At 42.0% G+C, this 18,550-nt stretch overlaps 1 protein-coding gene across 3 annotated transcripts in view; it reads left to right on the top strand.

Moving 5' to 3' along the window:
• Nucleotides 1–825: 825 nt before the first annotated feature.
• AFTPH (aftiphilin) overlaps nt 826–18,550 on the top strand; it is a 52,686-nt gene continuing 34,961 nt past the window's right edge. For all 3 annotated transcript variants that reach the window (XR_008463046.1, XM_054177221.1, XM_009901285.2), the window contains exons 1-2: nt 826–893; nt 15,079–16,864. Coding sequence is in view for 2 of the 3 variants with exons in the window: in XM_054177221.1 (XP_054033196.1) it covers nt 15,110–16,864 (1,755 nt within the window). In the remaining variant the exon portion in view is untranslated. The remainder of the gene's footprint in view (nt 894–15,078; nt 16,865–18,550) is intronic.

Genomic DNA, 18,550 nt, shown 5'->3' with positions numbered 1-18,550 from the left:
CTCCCACCACCTCCCTGCACCGACGGCCAGCGGCAAGGGGGGATTCGCCCCGTACTCCCCGTTTCTGGTTTTGGATGTTTTGTTGTTGTCGGTTGTGGGTTTTTTTGTTTGTTGGGATTTTGGGGGGTGGTTTGGGGTTTTTTTTTGTTTGTTTGTTTTTTTAACGTGACCGCCTCTTTTCGATCTTTCTCCGCGGGCAAAACACCTGCACGGCCCCGATTTGCTCAGGGGATCCCTGACAGGATCCCTGCGCAGGGCTTCACCTGGCGCAACCCACACGCTACCGCTGTGAGGAAAAGGGGAAAAAAGAAAAAAAAACCCTAACTAACTAAAAACCTCTCATATTACCCACGCCAGGGAACGGAAAACACCGCAGCCCAGCGCTGCACGCTTCCTTCCGCGGAGTCCCTCACGGCATCGCCCCTCACAACATCGCCCCTGGTCCAAGATGGCCGCGCTGCCGCGGTGGAATCGGCTTGCCAGTATTTAAGATGGCGGCTATAAGACGAAACTACTGTCTCCCTTACCTAGAATAGGGATAGCTCTCACCGCAGCAGCGTTGTTTCACGCTTGTTTGTTTGATTATTTATTTATGTGCCCGCCCCGCTCGCCACCGCTGGAAATGACGCGACTCGATGTTATACGGTGCGGTGCCTGCCGGGAGGCCAAGTGGGCGGTGGTGAAGCAGGAGGTGGTGGCCGCTGGGAGGGGGCTGGGCTACAGCGACGCGGTTCCTGTCGCCGTGACATGGGTTCCCCTTCGATGGCGGTTGCCGCGGGAGGCCTCAGATAACCGGCCGCGTCCCTTCTTCCCTTCCCTTCCCTTCCTTCCCGTTCCCTCCCCGCCCGCCGCCATGCCCACCCGGGCCCTGCCGCCCCCCGCGCAGCCCGCAGGTAAGAGACGGCACCGCTGCTACCGCCTGGGGGGGGGCCGGCTCGTTTCCTCCGGGCCTGGCCTGGCCGGGCAAGGGCACCCCCTGGCCCGCGGTGGCTGGTGGGGACCCCCTTAGGGCTTTACCTGCAGCGTCTGCAGCGACTGGGGCCTTGCAGAGCATCGCGCTTTCCTTCCTCCTCCATCCTCGGGGAAGGGCGGCGGGGCCGGGCCACCCTGCCAGGCGGGAGGGCTGGGCAGGGGGGTGAAGTCTCAGCGCTCCTCCTCTCTGGGGCGCCTTCTCCTGAGGGCACGGGCCGCGGCATGGCCGGCCTCGCAGCTGGGAGGCTTTGTCCTTAGGCGGTGGGCCCTGGGTGGGGGCCGAACGGGGTTGTACCGCTCCTTGCAGCAGGCGGTGTCCCGTAGCAGTTCCGGGCGGGGTGGCAGCCGGCCTGTGGGGAGTGCCTCGCGGCGCTGTGGGGTTAGCGGGGCCGCGACTGGAAGAGAGGGCTCGGCTGTGCCGTGCAAAAAGTTAAGCTGTTCCGTGTGTTTGGTTTTTCCTGATAAGCTTTGTTCCTTTCTTAAGGGGCGTAAAGTGTGTCAGTTGCCAAATGCACCTGAAGATGACACGCTAAAGCAGAGGTTTTTATTTTTCGGAAGGCCGCCGGCTATTCTAAAATGTGACAAAATTTCCGAAATGCTTCTGAGGCCCTGACAATTAAGTTTGTTAGTATAAGTGGTTACCTGTTTTCTTAGAGAAAACAGTTCCTTAAAGGTTTAAACCTTGAGTCAGTAAGTTGCCTTCTTGATAGTGACAGCCCCTTCCATCCAGCTCCAGCGCAGAAATGGAAGCCTTCGGAATTTCAATGCTCCTTCTAAAGCAAACCTCAGTTGACAAATGAATGGAGTGTGTAGAAGAAGCATTGTTTACAAGAGCTGCACAGTGTTGATCATTTAAGTTTTGTTTTCATGAATAGTTTATGGCATAATATGCTTCATTAGAACTGATACGGTTTTGTGGTAATGAGAGTGATGTATGCCGGTTTTTAACTGGGCTGGTTCTTGGAGGTTGAACAAACTTAAAAATATTTTTCCTTGTTTTATTCTCTGGACCTGTCAGCTAGACTTGGAAAACAGCCGACTGTAAACATGAAAACATTATGTTGCATCGTTGGCACACACAGAAGTTTGTGTGTGCGCTCATACAGCTAGCACGTTAGGTCCTCTTCCCAAAGTTTGGGCTGTACCTGAAGGAATAGAACGTTAATTGGAAGAGACGGGGGAAGAGGTGAAATACGTGTGGTTGGTTAATTTGCGGTTGTTTTGAAACATTCTTTTCACGTATAAGAAAAGAAGTAGCATAAATTTGAGGATCTGAGCATTTAAACTTAAAAATGCAAATTAACTGTTAAGTAAAGGGTCTTCAGAAAATCTAATACTGTTACGGTGTTTCCATTCCACATGATGTTTGCATAAAGTACATGTTGTATGACCTTCTCAGGTCACGTGAAAGTATGACCTCTTCTTTTTACTTCCTTAATTTGTTTATAAGTAAGCAGTTGAAGGATCTTGGCCTCAGCAGATCAGTTTGTGCTGCCTGGTTGTTGGTTTGGTTTGTGTTTGGATCATGGTTTTGTTTTGTGAAAGATTTAATAGTCTATAAAGTTCAGAGAGATATGCAGTGAATTGTATTTGTGTTGCATATTTCTGTTGAGGAAGGCAGCGTGTGATCTTACGTTTATACTCAAAAGGTTTCTTTAGCAACTTACTAAGTTGATGCAAGCATTTTAACACCCTCATTACATAAAGTATTCTTAAACTTTCCATACTTTGAAAAGACTTGTCTTTCACAGTGGAAATAATAGAACAGCTTAGTTGGACTTCTGTCAACTCTACCCTTTCTTCTTGAAATATTCATAGAGCTCTCTTTGCACATACGTAGTGGTATCAATTGGAAACCCAGCAGTAAAGAAACTGATGCTAGGTCTAGTCGTTTTCACCACTCAGCAGCGTAATCTTCTTTCAGATGCTCATTATCTTTTCTGACAAAATGTTCGTTCCTTTCTGTGCTATTGTACTGCTTGACAATTTAAACTCTTTTGTGAACCTGTCTGTGTAATGACATGCTAACCTTTTTGTGGGGATTCAAAATACTCTTAACTTTTCTGGATAGACCTCTTAAGAGAAGTGCCTTAGATCTTACTGGTTGCTAGGTTTCAGAAATACTCTGTTAATTTTATTTTACCTCTGTGCAGAAAACACAGTGTGAGCTGCTCCTATGCACACAAAAATGCCTTGAAGTGTGCCTTGTTTGAAAACTGACAGTCTCATTTTCAGTAGTTTTTTCTTCTATGCTAGTAATGTCTTTAGCAATTAAAGTTTTGGACTGATGTTGCAAGGACTCTTGCTGTATCAGTACTAGTTGCAAGATGACGTATCTAGTTTGTTTCCATAAGGTGAATGATTTGGGTTTGGTTTAGAATCACGAGGAAGGCAAATCTTTTCTTCACTTCGTTAGAAAGTAGATACCAGGAGGAAGGAAATATGAAGTCTCAGGGTCATTTACCTATGAAAAAGTGATGGAAAATTAATTTTATCCTTTGGAGTGTTAGGTGGCCCTCCTGTATGGAGTATTTAATATAGGTGGGATAAATGATGACTAATGTAAGCCCGTTCTTTCTAAGTGTGCTTAGCTTGCTTCAGGCAGATTTTAAAAAAATTTTATTTCTCATCTACTTGTTTTCTGCATGTTGAAGAAGAGATTTGTTCACTTCAAAACAAGCAGAAGTTTGCAATAATGGAAGGAGGACCTGTGGTTGTTCTCTCTCTGCAGCTGTTTCCTCCACCAGGTTGTGGGACAATCTTTCCGGGAAGAGTGCTGAGCAGCTGTAATCTGCTCTTGCCTGTAGTCTATGGGAAACTTGAAAGGTTTTGAATGGAAGGCTGTAATGGGTTGGGGCAGACCCCCTCCCCACCACAGGCAGAAATAACGACTCAGACAAATGGAAGGCTGTAATGGGTTGGGGCAGACTCCTTCCCCACCACAGGCAGAAATAACGACTCAGACAAACGGATTGCAAAAATGATGAAAGTTTAAATAGAAAGCAGTGAATGTTACAGAACACCCAAAGCGCAGTGACAAAGAAAGATCCCATCCCCACCTGAGGGTGCATCCAAAACCCCCAGGGCTTCTTCTTCCCCCTCCCTCTGCTGGGCTAGTCTCAGCTGGCCAGGCCTGAGACTGCCCATCCCCCTGTGGCCTTGGGCCCAATCAGGCCCATGGCCGGGAGATCTCTCCCCCAGTTACCAAGTCTCGGAGAGGGAAGGAAAGAGGAAGTGCCAGACCCCACCGCAAAATTTATAGTGGTGCAAGGGATTATGGTAGAAATACCTAATTTCCTGAGTCCACCCACTGGGATGGACTTCTGGACACAGGAAACACCCCTGTAGCAGAGGGCACCCAGCCCCAACTACGACAAAGGCATACTGCTGGCTAAAGAAATCTCTCAGAACACTTGACCTGAGGTAATCTAGTTCTAATACTTGCTAATCCAACATCTTTTCATCTTAATTTAGCACCGGTTCCCAGCTAACATTTCAGAGTAACATCCAGAAATAAGTTTACTTACTTGAGTTGAAAATTGTTCTAAAAGGAATTTAAGATATTAGAACAACTCAAATATCCCAGTTATGTGTTACCTATGACATCTGCCTTTACACATTGTGTGGATATGTCCTCTGCGTGGAACACAAATATTGTGTTCTTGCAGAGCCAGATTTTATACCTGCTTGTCTTTCCCAGCCAAACATGTTTGTATGAATGAAAGCCATGCTTGTCTTTATGACATTTTCCCCATTGTTTATGGACTTAGGTAAAGTATCTGCAGATGTTAAAGCAAATCAGCAGACTTTGAGTTGAAACATTTTGTTCTTTTTTTTTTGCTTGTAGTGACTTTATAAAAATAAGCTGGTCTCTATTTTCGAGAACATTGTGCTATTCTTGATTAAAACGACAACAAAAAGTTTATTGAACCCACACAAGATTTAAATCAATATTTTCCAAATGTTCCTTTGATTCCATAGCTAAGCCACAAGGAAAATGGAAGAAGTGGAACAGCACAACTACTGAAAGTACATGTTTGACTGCTTCTTTATGTAAGAAGAGCTGCCCGGGGAGGTGGTTGAGTCACCAACCCTGGATGTGTTTAAAGGTTGTTTGGATGTGGTGCTTGGGGACATGGTTTAGGGAGTGAACTTTGTAGAGTAATCAGTTGGACTTGGTGATCCTGAGGGTCTCTTTGATCCTGAATGTTTTTGTGACTCTGTGAAGATTTAAAGGAAGATACCTCTATTCCAGATCTGTTTAAATTTCCCATTTGTGCTACCTGTGTGTCTTCCTGTAGTGCCACTTGTCTTAATCTTCCTGTATTGTCAGGGATGAGAGGAAGAGAGGCACTGCCAAATAATCTTGTGTAGCCTGGATTCTCTGATGCCTGGTGTTTATTACTGGCCTGGGTAGGGCAGAGGGACACGATGAAGGAGTTGCCTGAGAAACCACAGAAATGTACAGTGGTATTCATTAACTCCAAATGTTGGGTAATAAGAAATAAGGCTTAGAGACATTTGCCTTATTGGAAATGGAGAGCATTTTTTTCCTCAACTCATATATGTCTAAGTGGAAAAAAAATGTTGTGAAACTCTTGCTTTGACTAATGGACCTTTTGGCTGTGGCAGCATTAGACTGAAAATCAAAAGCATTGGTTTCTCAGAAGCTTTATGAAGTAAATATTTTTCTTGCTGTATTTTGTTTGTTGTTAAGCTTACTTTGTTGTTTTGGTTTTTTACCAAATTATTAAAGCAATTTAAGAACATACTGACTTGAGCTAGGACAATGATTCTCTCCAGAGTGGATTTAGGTTACAGAAATGCTATTTTAAGAGGCAGGCTCACCTCACTTAGAATGGCCCTTCTACAAGTAAGTTCTGGGATGCAGAAAGACTGTAAATCTGTTTTTCTCTTGTTCATAAGCCAATGAATAGACAAAGTTAGAAGAGGACAGCTTTCACTGCTGACAGCCATCATTCTACTGTAATGAAGAGCCCGAATCTGGGACTTACTGTGGTTCTTTTGATATCCACTTGAGGAGTTCCCTTGCTGTAGAAGTTAAATGTTCTTGGAAGGATCAGGTGCTAGCACCTAATGACTTGAATGCATCTCCTTGCTGTAGGCCATTTCAGCAACATTGCTGATTCTGTCACAGAGATCTTGGTCTTTCAATTTGTAATTATATTCTTTTCCTCATGCTTTAAGTGATGGGTTGCTTAACTCGGCTTTTCTTTCGGAATAATCCACAGCTGAGAGGTTATCCATTGCTTTGCTAGTGTTTATCTTAAGTTAAAGGGAGCATTCTGCTCAACAAGGAGTTTTATTCTTTCAATTTACATACCTGGAGTATTTCTTTAGTTTCTCTTTTTATTTATGGCCTCTCATTTTTCTGGGTCTTATGTAAGAGCCAAACATGCTATTTCAAGTGTTGCTTTGGAAGATAGGCAGAGAAGGAGCTATTTATACCTGCTTTTGAGTTTTGTAATTACATTGTTCTCTTTGCTGCTGTGTCTTTGTTAGACTGTTACTATTATCCTGTGAAAAGGCAATGAAGAGAGATGTGATCTGTGTATAAGGAAAGCAGATATTGTTCCCTATTTACTGCAAGCAAATAATATGATACCCTGGCTTGACAGTCTTTTAGAGTGACTTCAGATAAGAGAAGGATATGCATTTTGTCTTTCCAAACCCTTGCCCTGTCAGAACTTAAGTCAGCTACTACTATCCTTTCTGTCATTACTGATTTCTGTTCTCTCTCATCTTTTGAGTGTTTTAAATTAGCCCAAGTTACAGTCTTAAATTCCCATGACCTTAGAAAAGAGGTTTAAACCTGCAGCAACACAATTGACTCTTACCTGATCAATAAGCAATTTTATTTTTTACTTCAAAGTAAAATGTCATTGGCAATGGCATTTCTAGTATGTCTTTAACAGTGGTCTTCCTTTTCTGATGCTGAAATTCATTAAATTGCTTCATAATGAATATCAAAGAATGAATACATGAAAACCATGTGAAAACAAGAAGTTGACTAGTGTTTTCAGCTTTTTTGGTTTTTTATATATAAAAGGGAAAAAAAATGCAGAAAACAGCATCTGAAAGCAACATCATTGGTGCAGGTTTTGTTTTGTTGTGGTGTTTTGTTTGCTGTTTTGTTGTTTTTTTCCTGGAAAATGTTGCCCCACACAAATAATGTGACAAGCAGGTCCAGAGAAGTGATTGCTCCTCTGAACTCAGCACTGGTGAGGCCACACCTTGAGTCCTGGGTTCAGTTTTGGGTCCCACACTGAAAGAAGGACATTGAGGTGCTGGAGCAGGTCTGGAGAAGCTGTTAAAGGGTCTGGAGAACAGGTCTTGTGAGGAACAACTGAGGGAACTGGGGTTGTTTAATCTGAAGAAAAGGAAGCTGAGGGGAGACCTACAGCTTTGTGAAAGGAGATAGGCCCTAGTCTCTTCTTCCTTAGTAACAAGTGATAGGATGAGAAGAAATGCCCTCAAATTGTACCAGTGAAGATTTAGGTTGGGTAGTAAATGAAACTTTTTGACTGAAAGAGTTTAGCACCAGACTTGGTAGAGTTAGATAGTGATTGGATTCAATGATCTTTTCTAAAAGAAATGGTTCAGTGATTCTGTGAGCCCAACTGCGTGCCATGAGGAAGTGATGGAAATCCATCAGCACTCTTAATGTTAAACTAATATCAACATAAATCTCAAATTGTGGCTAAAACTATCTGGTCTAAACAGGAACCCTTAAATTCTGTTGATCTGATGCCAGAAACCTGAGTTGTTCCATTACAAATCACAAAAGTAGCCACTTCATCATGCACAAGTGAAAACTGTTATCATTTTCTTCAAAGAAGCATCCTTACTATATAGTGTGATGCAAAATTGGTGGTTTTCACTTGGTTAAAATTTCTCCTTTCAGGAACGTGCAAAAGTACATGTTCCTATCATAGCTGACCTTTCAGTTTGGGAGCCAATTCCACAAAAGAAGGGGAGATAAAAGGAAGATAAAATAATCTGCATATAGATCATAGATTTGTTCAAGTTCTGCTTTGAATTAAATCACCTTTCTGGGCTGATCATTTGAAACAGCAGCTTTAGGAAATTATGTAGCCTACTCTCTTGAGCAAAAATATGTCTGTGTTGGTTCTAAAGTACTGCAAAAGAGGAAGCCAGAGTTCCATCTCTTAGGCCCTATTTGAGATGATGAACAAAGCGGGAATTAGCTGGATGAACTAATGAACAAAGGTGGTGTTCTGTAGGACCTGTGGGTTTTCACCATCTTAATGTTCCAATGGATTACAGCAAATGTGGTTCAATAGCTTGTGGTTGGCAGATGGAATGCTTTTGGAAGTTGAGAAGGGGAGTTGTAATGAAATTCTTTCTGAAGAAAAATATATTAAGGCTCAAAATTCCCATGCTGTTTTTATATTGCAGGGAGAATTGGGATTATGTTCCATTTGAAAAAATAAATTATCACTAATTAGTCAAGTGGAAGGGGAATACCAGTATGAATCTTTTCCTTTTGTTACACTTTGAGTGTGGTATTGAGTTCTGTAAACAGCAATCAAATCGTGTGAGCATGAGAACCTTATGCTCGTATATAACACAGATTGATACATTTTAGAGTTCCTTTACTTTAGTTTTTAAAATACAGTTGTAACATCACCAGAAATAGGTGACATAGGGTTGCTATTCTGAAGAAAAAGAGGCTGCAGGGAGAGTTTCTTGCTCTCTAAAACTACTTGAAAGGAGGTTGGTGCCAGGTGAGGTGTGTGTTGGTCTCTTCTCCCTAGTAACAAGTACTGGGAGGAGGATACTAAAAGAAACTTCTTGACTGAAGGAGTTCTTAAGCACTGGAAAAGGCTCCCCAGGGAGGTGGTTGAATCGCCATCCCTGGAGGTGTTTCAACAAGGCAGAGATGTGGTTCTGAGGGGACATGGTTTAGCTCCAGACTTGGCAGAGTTAGATGCTGGTTGGACTCTATGATCTTAAAGATTTTTTCCAACCAAAACAGTTCTATGAAAAAATTTATGCTTGAGTCCATACAGCTGACACAGTCACTTCTTACAGATTAAACTGACTAAATACGTAGATTATCAAACCTGTGATCAGGCTTTTTTAAGTGCACAAGTAATGTTCCTTGCAGATCCTATTTTGACAACTGTTATTGAAACTTACAATAGCACAATACTCTGCTCAATGTATTGTGCAAATGGTCCCTGTGACATTTTAGATGTGCTTTGAAATGAAAAAATGTAGGGAAGTTTCTTTTCCTCTATGGCAGAAGTTTCAAGAGAAAATTTTCAGATGATCAGGCATCTTCCTACTTGTTTGGGCTTTGGAAGCCTGCTTCAGCCTGCAGGCAGTCTCTTCGTATTGTCTTTGTCCTGTGCTTGTCCCCACTATTCTTGTTCCTTGCCTCCCTGTTTAATGTTAACTATAAAGAAAAGGAGCCTTCTAGGTGAATTCCCTTTGACTCTGGTTCAGTTTTTGAGTGCTACATCCTGTCTCTCTCTCTCTTTTTTTTTTTTTTTTAGGTTATCCTTGCCTCAAAGTATTTTCTCAACTATCATGATTTATTTTTAGCTGAAGTTATGGTAATAATAGACTAAGTGGTCAACAAAAGAAAATTGATAGAGTTGTTATGATGGATAACATGTCCAGCGAAGGTTAAGAATTAATTTGTGCTGGCATTTCTTGTGATGATGAAGCAGTTACTAATACAAGCCAAAATGTGGTCTTTCAAGTAACTTGAGTGAAAGCCAATTTCTGGAAGCCTATAAACCTGAAAAGAATAAAAACTAAAGTACAAATACTTTTGGTGAGACATACAGACAAATTGTAGGTAAGTCCAGAGGGTTTTTTTTCCCAAGACCTGCCATTCATAGTGTTAGGATATGTCTTTGAGATAAAGCAAAAAATCTTTTTAGTTGAGATACAGGAAAAAAAACCCAAACTTTTTAGTTTGCCTTCATTGTTTAGTCTGAATTGTGGTGACTGTGGGATTTTAATTTAGTTTAAGTAATATTGACGTGTATAATGCATAAATTAGGAGGCTTATCAACATCCCCTTGTATCTAATTCCTGCCCATAAAGCCATGGTAACCTAGGAAGACCACTGAGCTGGCAGTTCTTAGCCATGCAAAAGAGTTGCAGCTGAACAAAGTACTTTTCAGAAGTTTAAAAAACTTGAAGCTGTAGGAGTACAATGTGGATTTGCTTTATTACTGAAACAGCAAAATTATCCTTTGATGTCATTGTCTGTGTACAGGGCTGTAGGGTTTTAGGTGCTTTTGAGTTGGAAACTAACCTGAGATTTCTGTTTCCTGTTCCCCACCCCCCCCCTTCTCATGAATTGTAAAAATAAGGTTTCTGGGAGAGGTGAAGCTGGTCTGCCTAGGTATAATCTCTTTTTTACTTGAATATAGTTGCTTGCATAAATTGATTATTCTAAAACTGTTTCAAAAGTAGCAATTCAGACAGATTAGATTTTGTCTGTGTGTATATAAAATGCTTCTGTGTATAAAATTGGAGCTTTGAGACTTAAATCTTGGTTTATAAATCAAATGTGTTAGCTTCTTGGCTTTTAACTTGTGTCAGCACACAAGCACTTGACTTTCTTAAGCATGTTTTATACACTACCTGTAATTGTAATACTCAGAGATCCAGATTTCTATGGGTTTAGTTATATGTCTCTTTTTGCAATGTAAATCAACATGCTGTAGAACTGTCATCTTCTGTGTTTATAATCTTTTCTTTCTAAATGGCTTTAGAGATGTGTTTGAGGGCTTTTCCATCTCTGCCTAATGAATAATAAAACATTTTATAGAATCATAGAATTGTCAGGGTTGGAAGGGACCATCTAGTTCCAAAACCCCTGCCATGGGCTAGGGACACTTCCCCCTAGATCAGGTTGCCAGAGCCACATCTAGCCTGGCCTTGAAAAATTCCAGGACTGGGGCTTCCACCACTTCCATGGGCAATGTGTTCCAGTGTCTCATCACCTTTATGGTGAAGACCTTCTTCCTAGTATCTAATCTAAGTCTCCCTTCCTCTAGCTTGGATCCATTCCCCCTAGTCCTATCACTACCAGACATCATAAAAAATCCCTCACCAGCTTTCCTGTAGGCCCCTTCAGGTACTGGAAGGCTGCAATAAGGTCTCTTAAGAGCCTTCTCTTCTCCAGACTGAACAACCCCAACTCCCTCAGCCTGTCTTCACAGGAGAGGTTCTCCAGCCCTCTGCTCATCCTCATGGCCCTTCTCTGGACACATTGTAGCGCATCCATACCTTTCTTGCAATAGAGGTTCCAGAACTGGACGCAGTAATCTTTCCCTATGATTAAGTTACTGTTGGGGTTGTAGTGGGTTCAATCATAAGGCTTGGTCTTGATCAAGGAAGTGCTTATCCTACCCTCCAATATTGTCCCCCAGGAGCTGATTAGGAGTGGTTTTAGTGGGCTCTTGTTTTCACCTTCTTCCTTTCCAGCCATTCCATTGTTTTTGTTCAAGCACCTTTTTCTTCTGGGATGATGAAGGTTGATACTCAGTCAGTGCTGTCCTTGAAGTAACGCTGAGGGGTTTTTTTGTTTCTTTCTACAACTAGTTTCTTGCCTTTACAGCCTTTTCAGCTTCTGTCACATTGGATAAGATGATAAAGTTGTGTCAACTGAATTTTCCTGTTAAACTGCTGGAGCTTTATTAATAAATTTGTGCTTTTGTCTGTCAAGATTTAGCTGGAGACTGGTGAATTCAAACTTAGTTACAGGGACTGATTTGTTAAAACAAAAATAAATGAATTCAATTTTTAAATATAAACAAACTCCCCAAATAATGTGTCCCCCCCAAAACAAAACAAACAACCCCCCCCCAAACAATAAAAACCACCCAACAAAACAACCAACTGAACCAACCTAACAAACGAACCTCAAAAAAGCAACCTAAGAAGTCCTTTCCCGTTTCCAGAATTAGAGGAGGGGTGTGACCCTCATCCCAGCTGATGTGGTTTTCTGTGTCAGTGTGTTGCTAAAGAGCTGCTCATTCCTGATTCTGAGTCATGAATTCCAGAAACAGTGACATTCACTGTTTAACCAGCTCCTCTATAGCTTTAAATACTGCTGTCCCCAAGATAAGGTGTCTTGAGATAAACAGAGCTAATATATACCAGTGTCTAACCACTATTTTTTTCCACTAAATAATAAACTTGACACTTCCACTGACCATGGCATGGCTTTGTGTGGATCACCTGGATCTCTCCCTGCAGTAAAATGTTCAGAAGGCAGTTGTAGTCTGCATATCTAGGTGCTTAATCTTGAATTCCAATTGGCATCTCCCCCGGAGTAACTTGTGCCCATTGTCCCTTGTCTTTTTCATGTGACTCCTTGTAAAAAAAGGAGTCTCCATACTCCTGGTAGCCAACCTTTATGTACTGGTATAATGCTGGTAAGGTCTCTCCTAAGCCTTCCCTTCTCAAGACTGAGCAGTTCTCTCAGCTTTTACTGATAAGGCAGGTCTTCCAGTCTTCAGATCATTCTCCTAGCCCTTCTCTGGACACTTTCCAGCCTTTCCACATCCTTTTTGTACAGTGGGGACCAAAACTGAACGCAGTGCTCCAGGTGTGGTCTGATGGGTGCTGAGCAGACTGGGACAATGATTTATTTATCTCTGTTGGTGATGCCCTTGTTGATGCAGCCCAGCATCCTGCTGGTATTTTTAGCTGCAGTGCACTGTTCCCTCATGTTGATCTTCTCTACCAAGATCCCCAGGTCCCTTTCCACAGGGCTTCTCTCCAGCCAGGTGGATCTCAGGCTGAGCTGCACTCCCAGGTTCTGTATTCCCAAGTGCAAGATCCTACACTTGTCCCCATTGAACTTCAGAAGGTTCTTGCTAGCCCATTTCTTCAGTCTGTGTGAATGCAAAGTTGCACTCTGCAGACATCTTGGAAAGGATCTTTACATGCATGTGTGAAATGAAACAGCAATTGCTAGACCTTTATGTAAAAAAGAAAGTGATCTTGAAAGATGAGGCCTTTGAGATAACAAAGTGAAGCTCTCCTCTCAAACACCTTCTTAAGCAGCTGGTGGTGAGTAAGCCTATGTGGGAGCTTGTTGACAACTTATTCTGTATTCTAAACAAAGTTTCTATGCAGTCGTCTTCAGTTTGCATGTGATAAGCATTACGTGCTTTTGCAACCGCAAAATGCACATTCAAACGAACAAACAAAGTAGGTGTGTCAGCCACCTTAGAAGTGTCAGACTTCCCTGGCAAATGCCAAGGGAGTTGTGTGGCTCAAGTGGTGTGGTCTCTTGTCCTTAGGGACAACTGCAGAGCTTCATTTGTTGTTTGTGCAACCTTTTGTGTGCTGCTTTTAGGCACAAAGTTGTTTGCTAAAGGTGTGGAAGTTAAGACTTAGGCTTTATCTGAGTTTCAGAGCTAGTAAAGTTCATGTTTACTCTGGTGGTTAGAAATTAAAATACTTGGTAATATAGGTTGTTTTCACTCTTTCTGCAGATGATGCTTGTTGTTACGGTTTGTTCCTGACAAGTGTAATTTGGAACGGAAAGAGCTCGAGTGTAGCTCTCAGTTGAAGGGCTCTAAAGTATGAACTGGTTAAGTGATGTGTACAACTGTGAATCCATACAGAGTAGTAGCAATTGTTTCATTAATTACATACAATAATGAAAGCAACCAGGAATGCTCTTTAGGAAAGAATTTTCTATCCATACCTTGCATATTATTGCAATGCTTTGCAGCGTTAAGATAGAAACAGATTAAGGATTTTATCTGGGCTGTGGGACTACTTTCCTTCCCCCTGCCCCCCCCTTGTTAATTTAGTGATTTGTGTTTAAATTTTTTGTAGATAATCTTGCTGCTCTCTCCTTTTGAGAATAAGCTGTGATGAAGATGTTTATTTTTCTCTAGGCTTTGCTGGTGCCTCATTATGGCATTTCCCAACTGGCAGTTCATAAGACAAAAGCAAACTGGTGGCAGCAGCTGTGGAGACAGCCTTTTGGCTCATAGTTATGATATCCGAAGAATGAGAAGATGTAACAGCAACCAATGAATTGGTAGAAAAAAACTCGAAACAGCAAGGCAGCAGATCAGAGCTAGTGACTCTTAACAGCACTTCCTTCCTCTGCTGCTTCATAACTTATGGAAACATCCTTGAAGTCTTTTACACTACTGAGGGTGCCTTATGCACGTGACAGTGGTGGCATAGTCCATGAAGTGGCTTGGATTTCTGTTGCACAGATTCACACAGAAAATGAGTGTGGTAAAAGGTGGACCAGGGACATTTCATGAATTGCTGGTGACAGGAGGTAGAGAATTGATGGGTTAAAACAACCAGTGTGTTGCACAACAGCTCAAGACGAGTTTGGTGTTGTGGTGATTCAGGAGACTGTTTGCTGGGAACGTGATCGTGTAGTAGTTTAACAGGAGACTTAAACTGTCCCCAGTAGATTCTGTGTGACTTCTTAAAGCTAATGCTGGAGTGGGTCCAGAGAAGGGCAATGAAGCTGGTGAAGGGTCTGGAAAACAGGTTTTGTGAGGAGTGGCTGAGGGAACTGGGATTGTTTAGCCTAGAGAAAAGGATGCTGAGGGGAGACCTCCTTGTTCTCTACAACTACCTAAAGGGATGTTGCATTGAGGTAGGTGTTGGTCTCTTCTCCATAGTAATAAGTGATAGGAAAAGAGGAAATGGCCTCAATTTGCCCCAGGGGAGGCTTGAGTTGTATATGAGAAGAAGCTTCTTCCCTGGAAGAGTTCTCAAAGACTGGAACAGGGTCCCCAGGGAGGTGGCTGAATTCTCATCCCTGGAGGTATTTTGAAGAGGCAGAAATATGGTGCTGAGGGACATGGTTTAGCTCCAGACTTGGCAGAGTTAGAGAATGGTTGGACTTGATGATCTTTTCCAACCAAAATGATTTTGTGATTCTGAAACAATTGGTTAGAAACTGAGTTTGGGGAATGTCTCTTGTCTAATATGAACGTGAACTTATGCACATGCTTTTAAAATAAAATGCCTAACAGTAAAAGTAAGAAACACGAAATGACAAAAGCTAGCCAAATTTTAATATGCTTTTCCTCTCCCCCCTTACAGAAATACATTAACTTTGAAGTGGAACTAAACAATGGAACCAGATATTATTCGAATGTACTCCTCATCCCCTCCACCACTAGACAATGGAGCTGACGATGATGATGAAGATGAATTTGGAGAGTTTGGAGGATTTTCTGGCGTTAGCACATCTGGAGTAGGTTTTGCTGATTTTGATACACCAGATTATGGTCATCCAAAGGAAGAGTTTATACCCACAAACCATTTCATCCCACTTCGTGATTATTCTGACAATGTAGCTAGCATTGCAGCTTTCACATCTGTTAAAAATGTTAAAGATAAAGACTGTATTGCAGAGCTTCCTACTCTTACTAAGGAATACCCTGACATGTCAGCTACTAGTACCAGCAAAGAAAAATCCAAGTGTAGAACTTCGGGTACTGCTTTAGAAGATGTAAACAAAAGAGGGGAACAAAGAGACAGCACTGGGAAATCGGAGGGTTTTTCATCTCACATGGTTAGAACTGGTAGAGCAGTTGAGAGCCAGAATGAGCCAGCAGATGCGTGTAATGGTGAGAAGCTTCCATGTCTAGAGATTCTAACAAACGGATTTGCAGCATCGGACCCTGTAAATCCTCAGGGAATAGAAGATCTAGACAGTGACCCAAAGGGACTGAAAACTGTTAGTGCCCTTAGTACTGAGCAACATTTGAACTCAATGCCTAGCTCAGGTGAAGACTTTGCTGATTTTGCTACATTCTCAAATAAAAAACCAATCCATTTAGAGGGAACAGGACCTACCATATGCAGTGTTGTTAATGAAAGAGACTCTCTGAGCATTCAGGAGAACAACAGAATAAGCAGAGTAACTCATACTGAAGAAGAGGTTTGCATTTCAGAAAGTACTTGTGAACAGGGTCGCTCAGCACTGGAAGATCATGAATTTGCAATTTCTCGAATGACTGGAAGTTCAATATGCACTACTGAAAATGGAGAACACGGTGAGAGAAGACAACATGGCACAGAGAATGGCAAAGATTTTACTAGGCCTGATGACTCTTTGGGGACAGAGGACATCAAGGTTGATAAGATCCAAAACCTAGGCTGTGATCTTGCAGGAGAAAAAATGGATGACTCTGAAGATCTTAAGAATGGTGGGAGTAGTGCTGAAGTTGTGGCTTGCAGTAACGTGCATGATGATGATTTTGGTGATTTTGGTTCAGTCAGCAGTGCGTCTCCCATGTTTGTTAATGCTCAAGAATCGAGAAATGCTCTGGATTTAGAAGGAACTTCCAAACAGCCTGCATCTATTAGTGAACCTAATGATGAATTTGGTGAATTCAGGGACACAAGTACTGTTTCTCAGCAGCCAGCAAGGCTGGATCAAGCTGAACTTAATGAGACTGCTGAAATTTTAAAATGTCATACCACCAGGAAAACGTCCGGCTTAGACTTCCAGCAAACTACTGAGGTAGACGGTGGTGATAATAGTGAATTTGGAGTCTTTGATACAGTGCCAAAACCTCAAGAGGAGAGTGTTGATTTTCAGGACTCTGATGACTTTGCAGACTTCAGTTCAGCAGGTTGTAACCAGGCTACAGACTGGAATGCTTTTGAAGATGAACAAAAAGGCAGCTGTTCTTGGGCTGCCTTTGGAGACGAGCAAGCTGGTGAATCTCATCACAGAAAAGAGATGTGGCAGTCACATAGGACAGAGGCATCAGCCAGGATCGATGGGCCAGTATTACACACCACTGATAATTTCGCTTTAGCATCTTCCCAAGGAACTACCAGTAAGCAATCTCAAGAGCCAGCACCTTCTGTTCAGGTAAGGGTGTCCTTGATTTTGTTCACTCTTGTTCTGTGCTTGTGCATACAGTTCTGCCTGGGTCCTGCTTTTGCATTGAACAAATGTTTGAATAGTCCTTGTTTGTCTTGTGGGAGAGATTTAATTTGTGGGGTGACAAGCTGGTAAGGAAACTCTCATGTTATGTTTGCAGTTTGGATCTTTAGAACTGTGAACTTCTTGCAGAAAAATGATTGGGGTATACTGGAACTTGTATCCATTTGTTTTGACAATTATGTTGTGGTCCTGTACATAAACTGATCAAAGGAATATGCCATCATAAACATTTAAGAGCTTGTTCTTCCTTTACTTCAAAGTTTAGTACCTTTGAGGGGAGGCTCTGATGTTGCTATTTCATAAAATACTGGTGTGACTGAATAATGAGATTGCTGGTTCCCCAAGTTTTTCATCACTTTCATGTTTTCATCACTGTCATGTTTTCAAAATCTGATGAAAGATGATGACTTGATTTTGCAAATAGCTTCACTCATTTGCTTCAAGCAGAGAGCATGATAAAATACAACCTAGAGTCCTCTCCCTGGTATTCTACCTTCTGGGAAGTTAACCATTTAAAAGCTATTTTAAAATCAGTCCCTGTTATACATTAATTGTGGGAAGCTCCATGTAACAGCAATATAACAGGTGCAGGACTGTTGATTTCTTAAAGCTGCAGCTATTTCTAGTTGGGAGCTACGGACAGGGTGAAGTGGACAGGTTTATTTCTTGCCCTCACACCCTGGTTGGTAGGCATGTAGTAATTCCCAATTAATTCCTTCTTAAGACTTTTCACCGGTCATATTCGAGGTCTGTGCCTGTTCATACATAACGATTTTTTTACTGAGTTTTTAATTACTGCTTTTACAAAAGTCAGGAAAACAATTTGAGTTTGAAATTCTCTTTGATGCTTCTTTTTATTCATGTCATCCCATGTGAGTAGTTCAGAGTATGCTCTGTCTTTTTGAAGAGTACAGCAGCACCGGCAATAAGGGGTGTGAGTAGTGATGTGTGTCTGAAGGGTTTGGATCTTCTCTGGCAATAAAAGGGAATAAGGGAAGTCCTTTCTTCCAGGACCTTGCATAGGCCTGGTGATGGCCCTGTCTTGTTCCGTTTCTCACCAGTGTTAGGTGAAATGGATGTTCAGAGGAAGGCTGTGCCAACTGGAGCCCTGCAAGCATCAGCAAATAAAATGGAGCTGATTTTTTTGTCATGCTAAAAGACGTGAGGCTCCTGATGCTTCCTGCTTGCAGTGTTGTAGAGCAATTAACCAAATTTCAAAGTGGCTTCATGAGTCAAAAAAAGGCTTACAAGGCAACGTGCAGGTGGATTTCTGTGGCTCTGCAAAACTTTGCTCATCACCACATCGATGTGTGGGTCCACTTTTCAAGTTGAAAGCACAAACCTATTGTTATGTGTTCTGCTGGTCATTCGTCTGTAGAACTGGAGAATACTCAGGTCATTGGTGCAATTAATCTAAATTGTTCCTGTTGACACTTGAAAGACTATCCAGAATCTGGCAAAGAAGTGATTCTAGTAAATCATCCATTTTTCTGGCTAGTCGTGCTAGTAAGATATAGTCCGAAGGTTTCAAACATTAATTTTATATTTACAATTTTCTGTAATTTTATGGTGGGTTTTCAGTAGAAAACACTACCCAATGTAGATGTTTTT

The sequence above is a fragment of the Dryobates pubescens genome, chromosome 39 (assembly GCF_014839835.1).
Source record: "Dryobates pubescens isolate bDryPub1 chromosome 39, bDryPub1.pri, whole genome shotgun sequence".
Lineage (NCBI taxonomy): Eukaryota > Metazoa > Chordata > Aves > Piciformes > Picidae > Dryobates > Dryobates pubescens.
The sequence above is the reverse complement of the archived record's forward strand: the minus strand, read 5'-3'. Positions and strand labels throughout refer to the sequence as shown.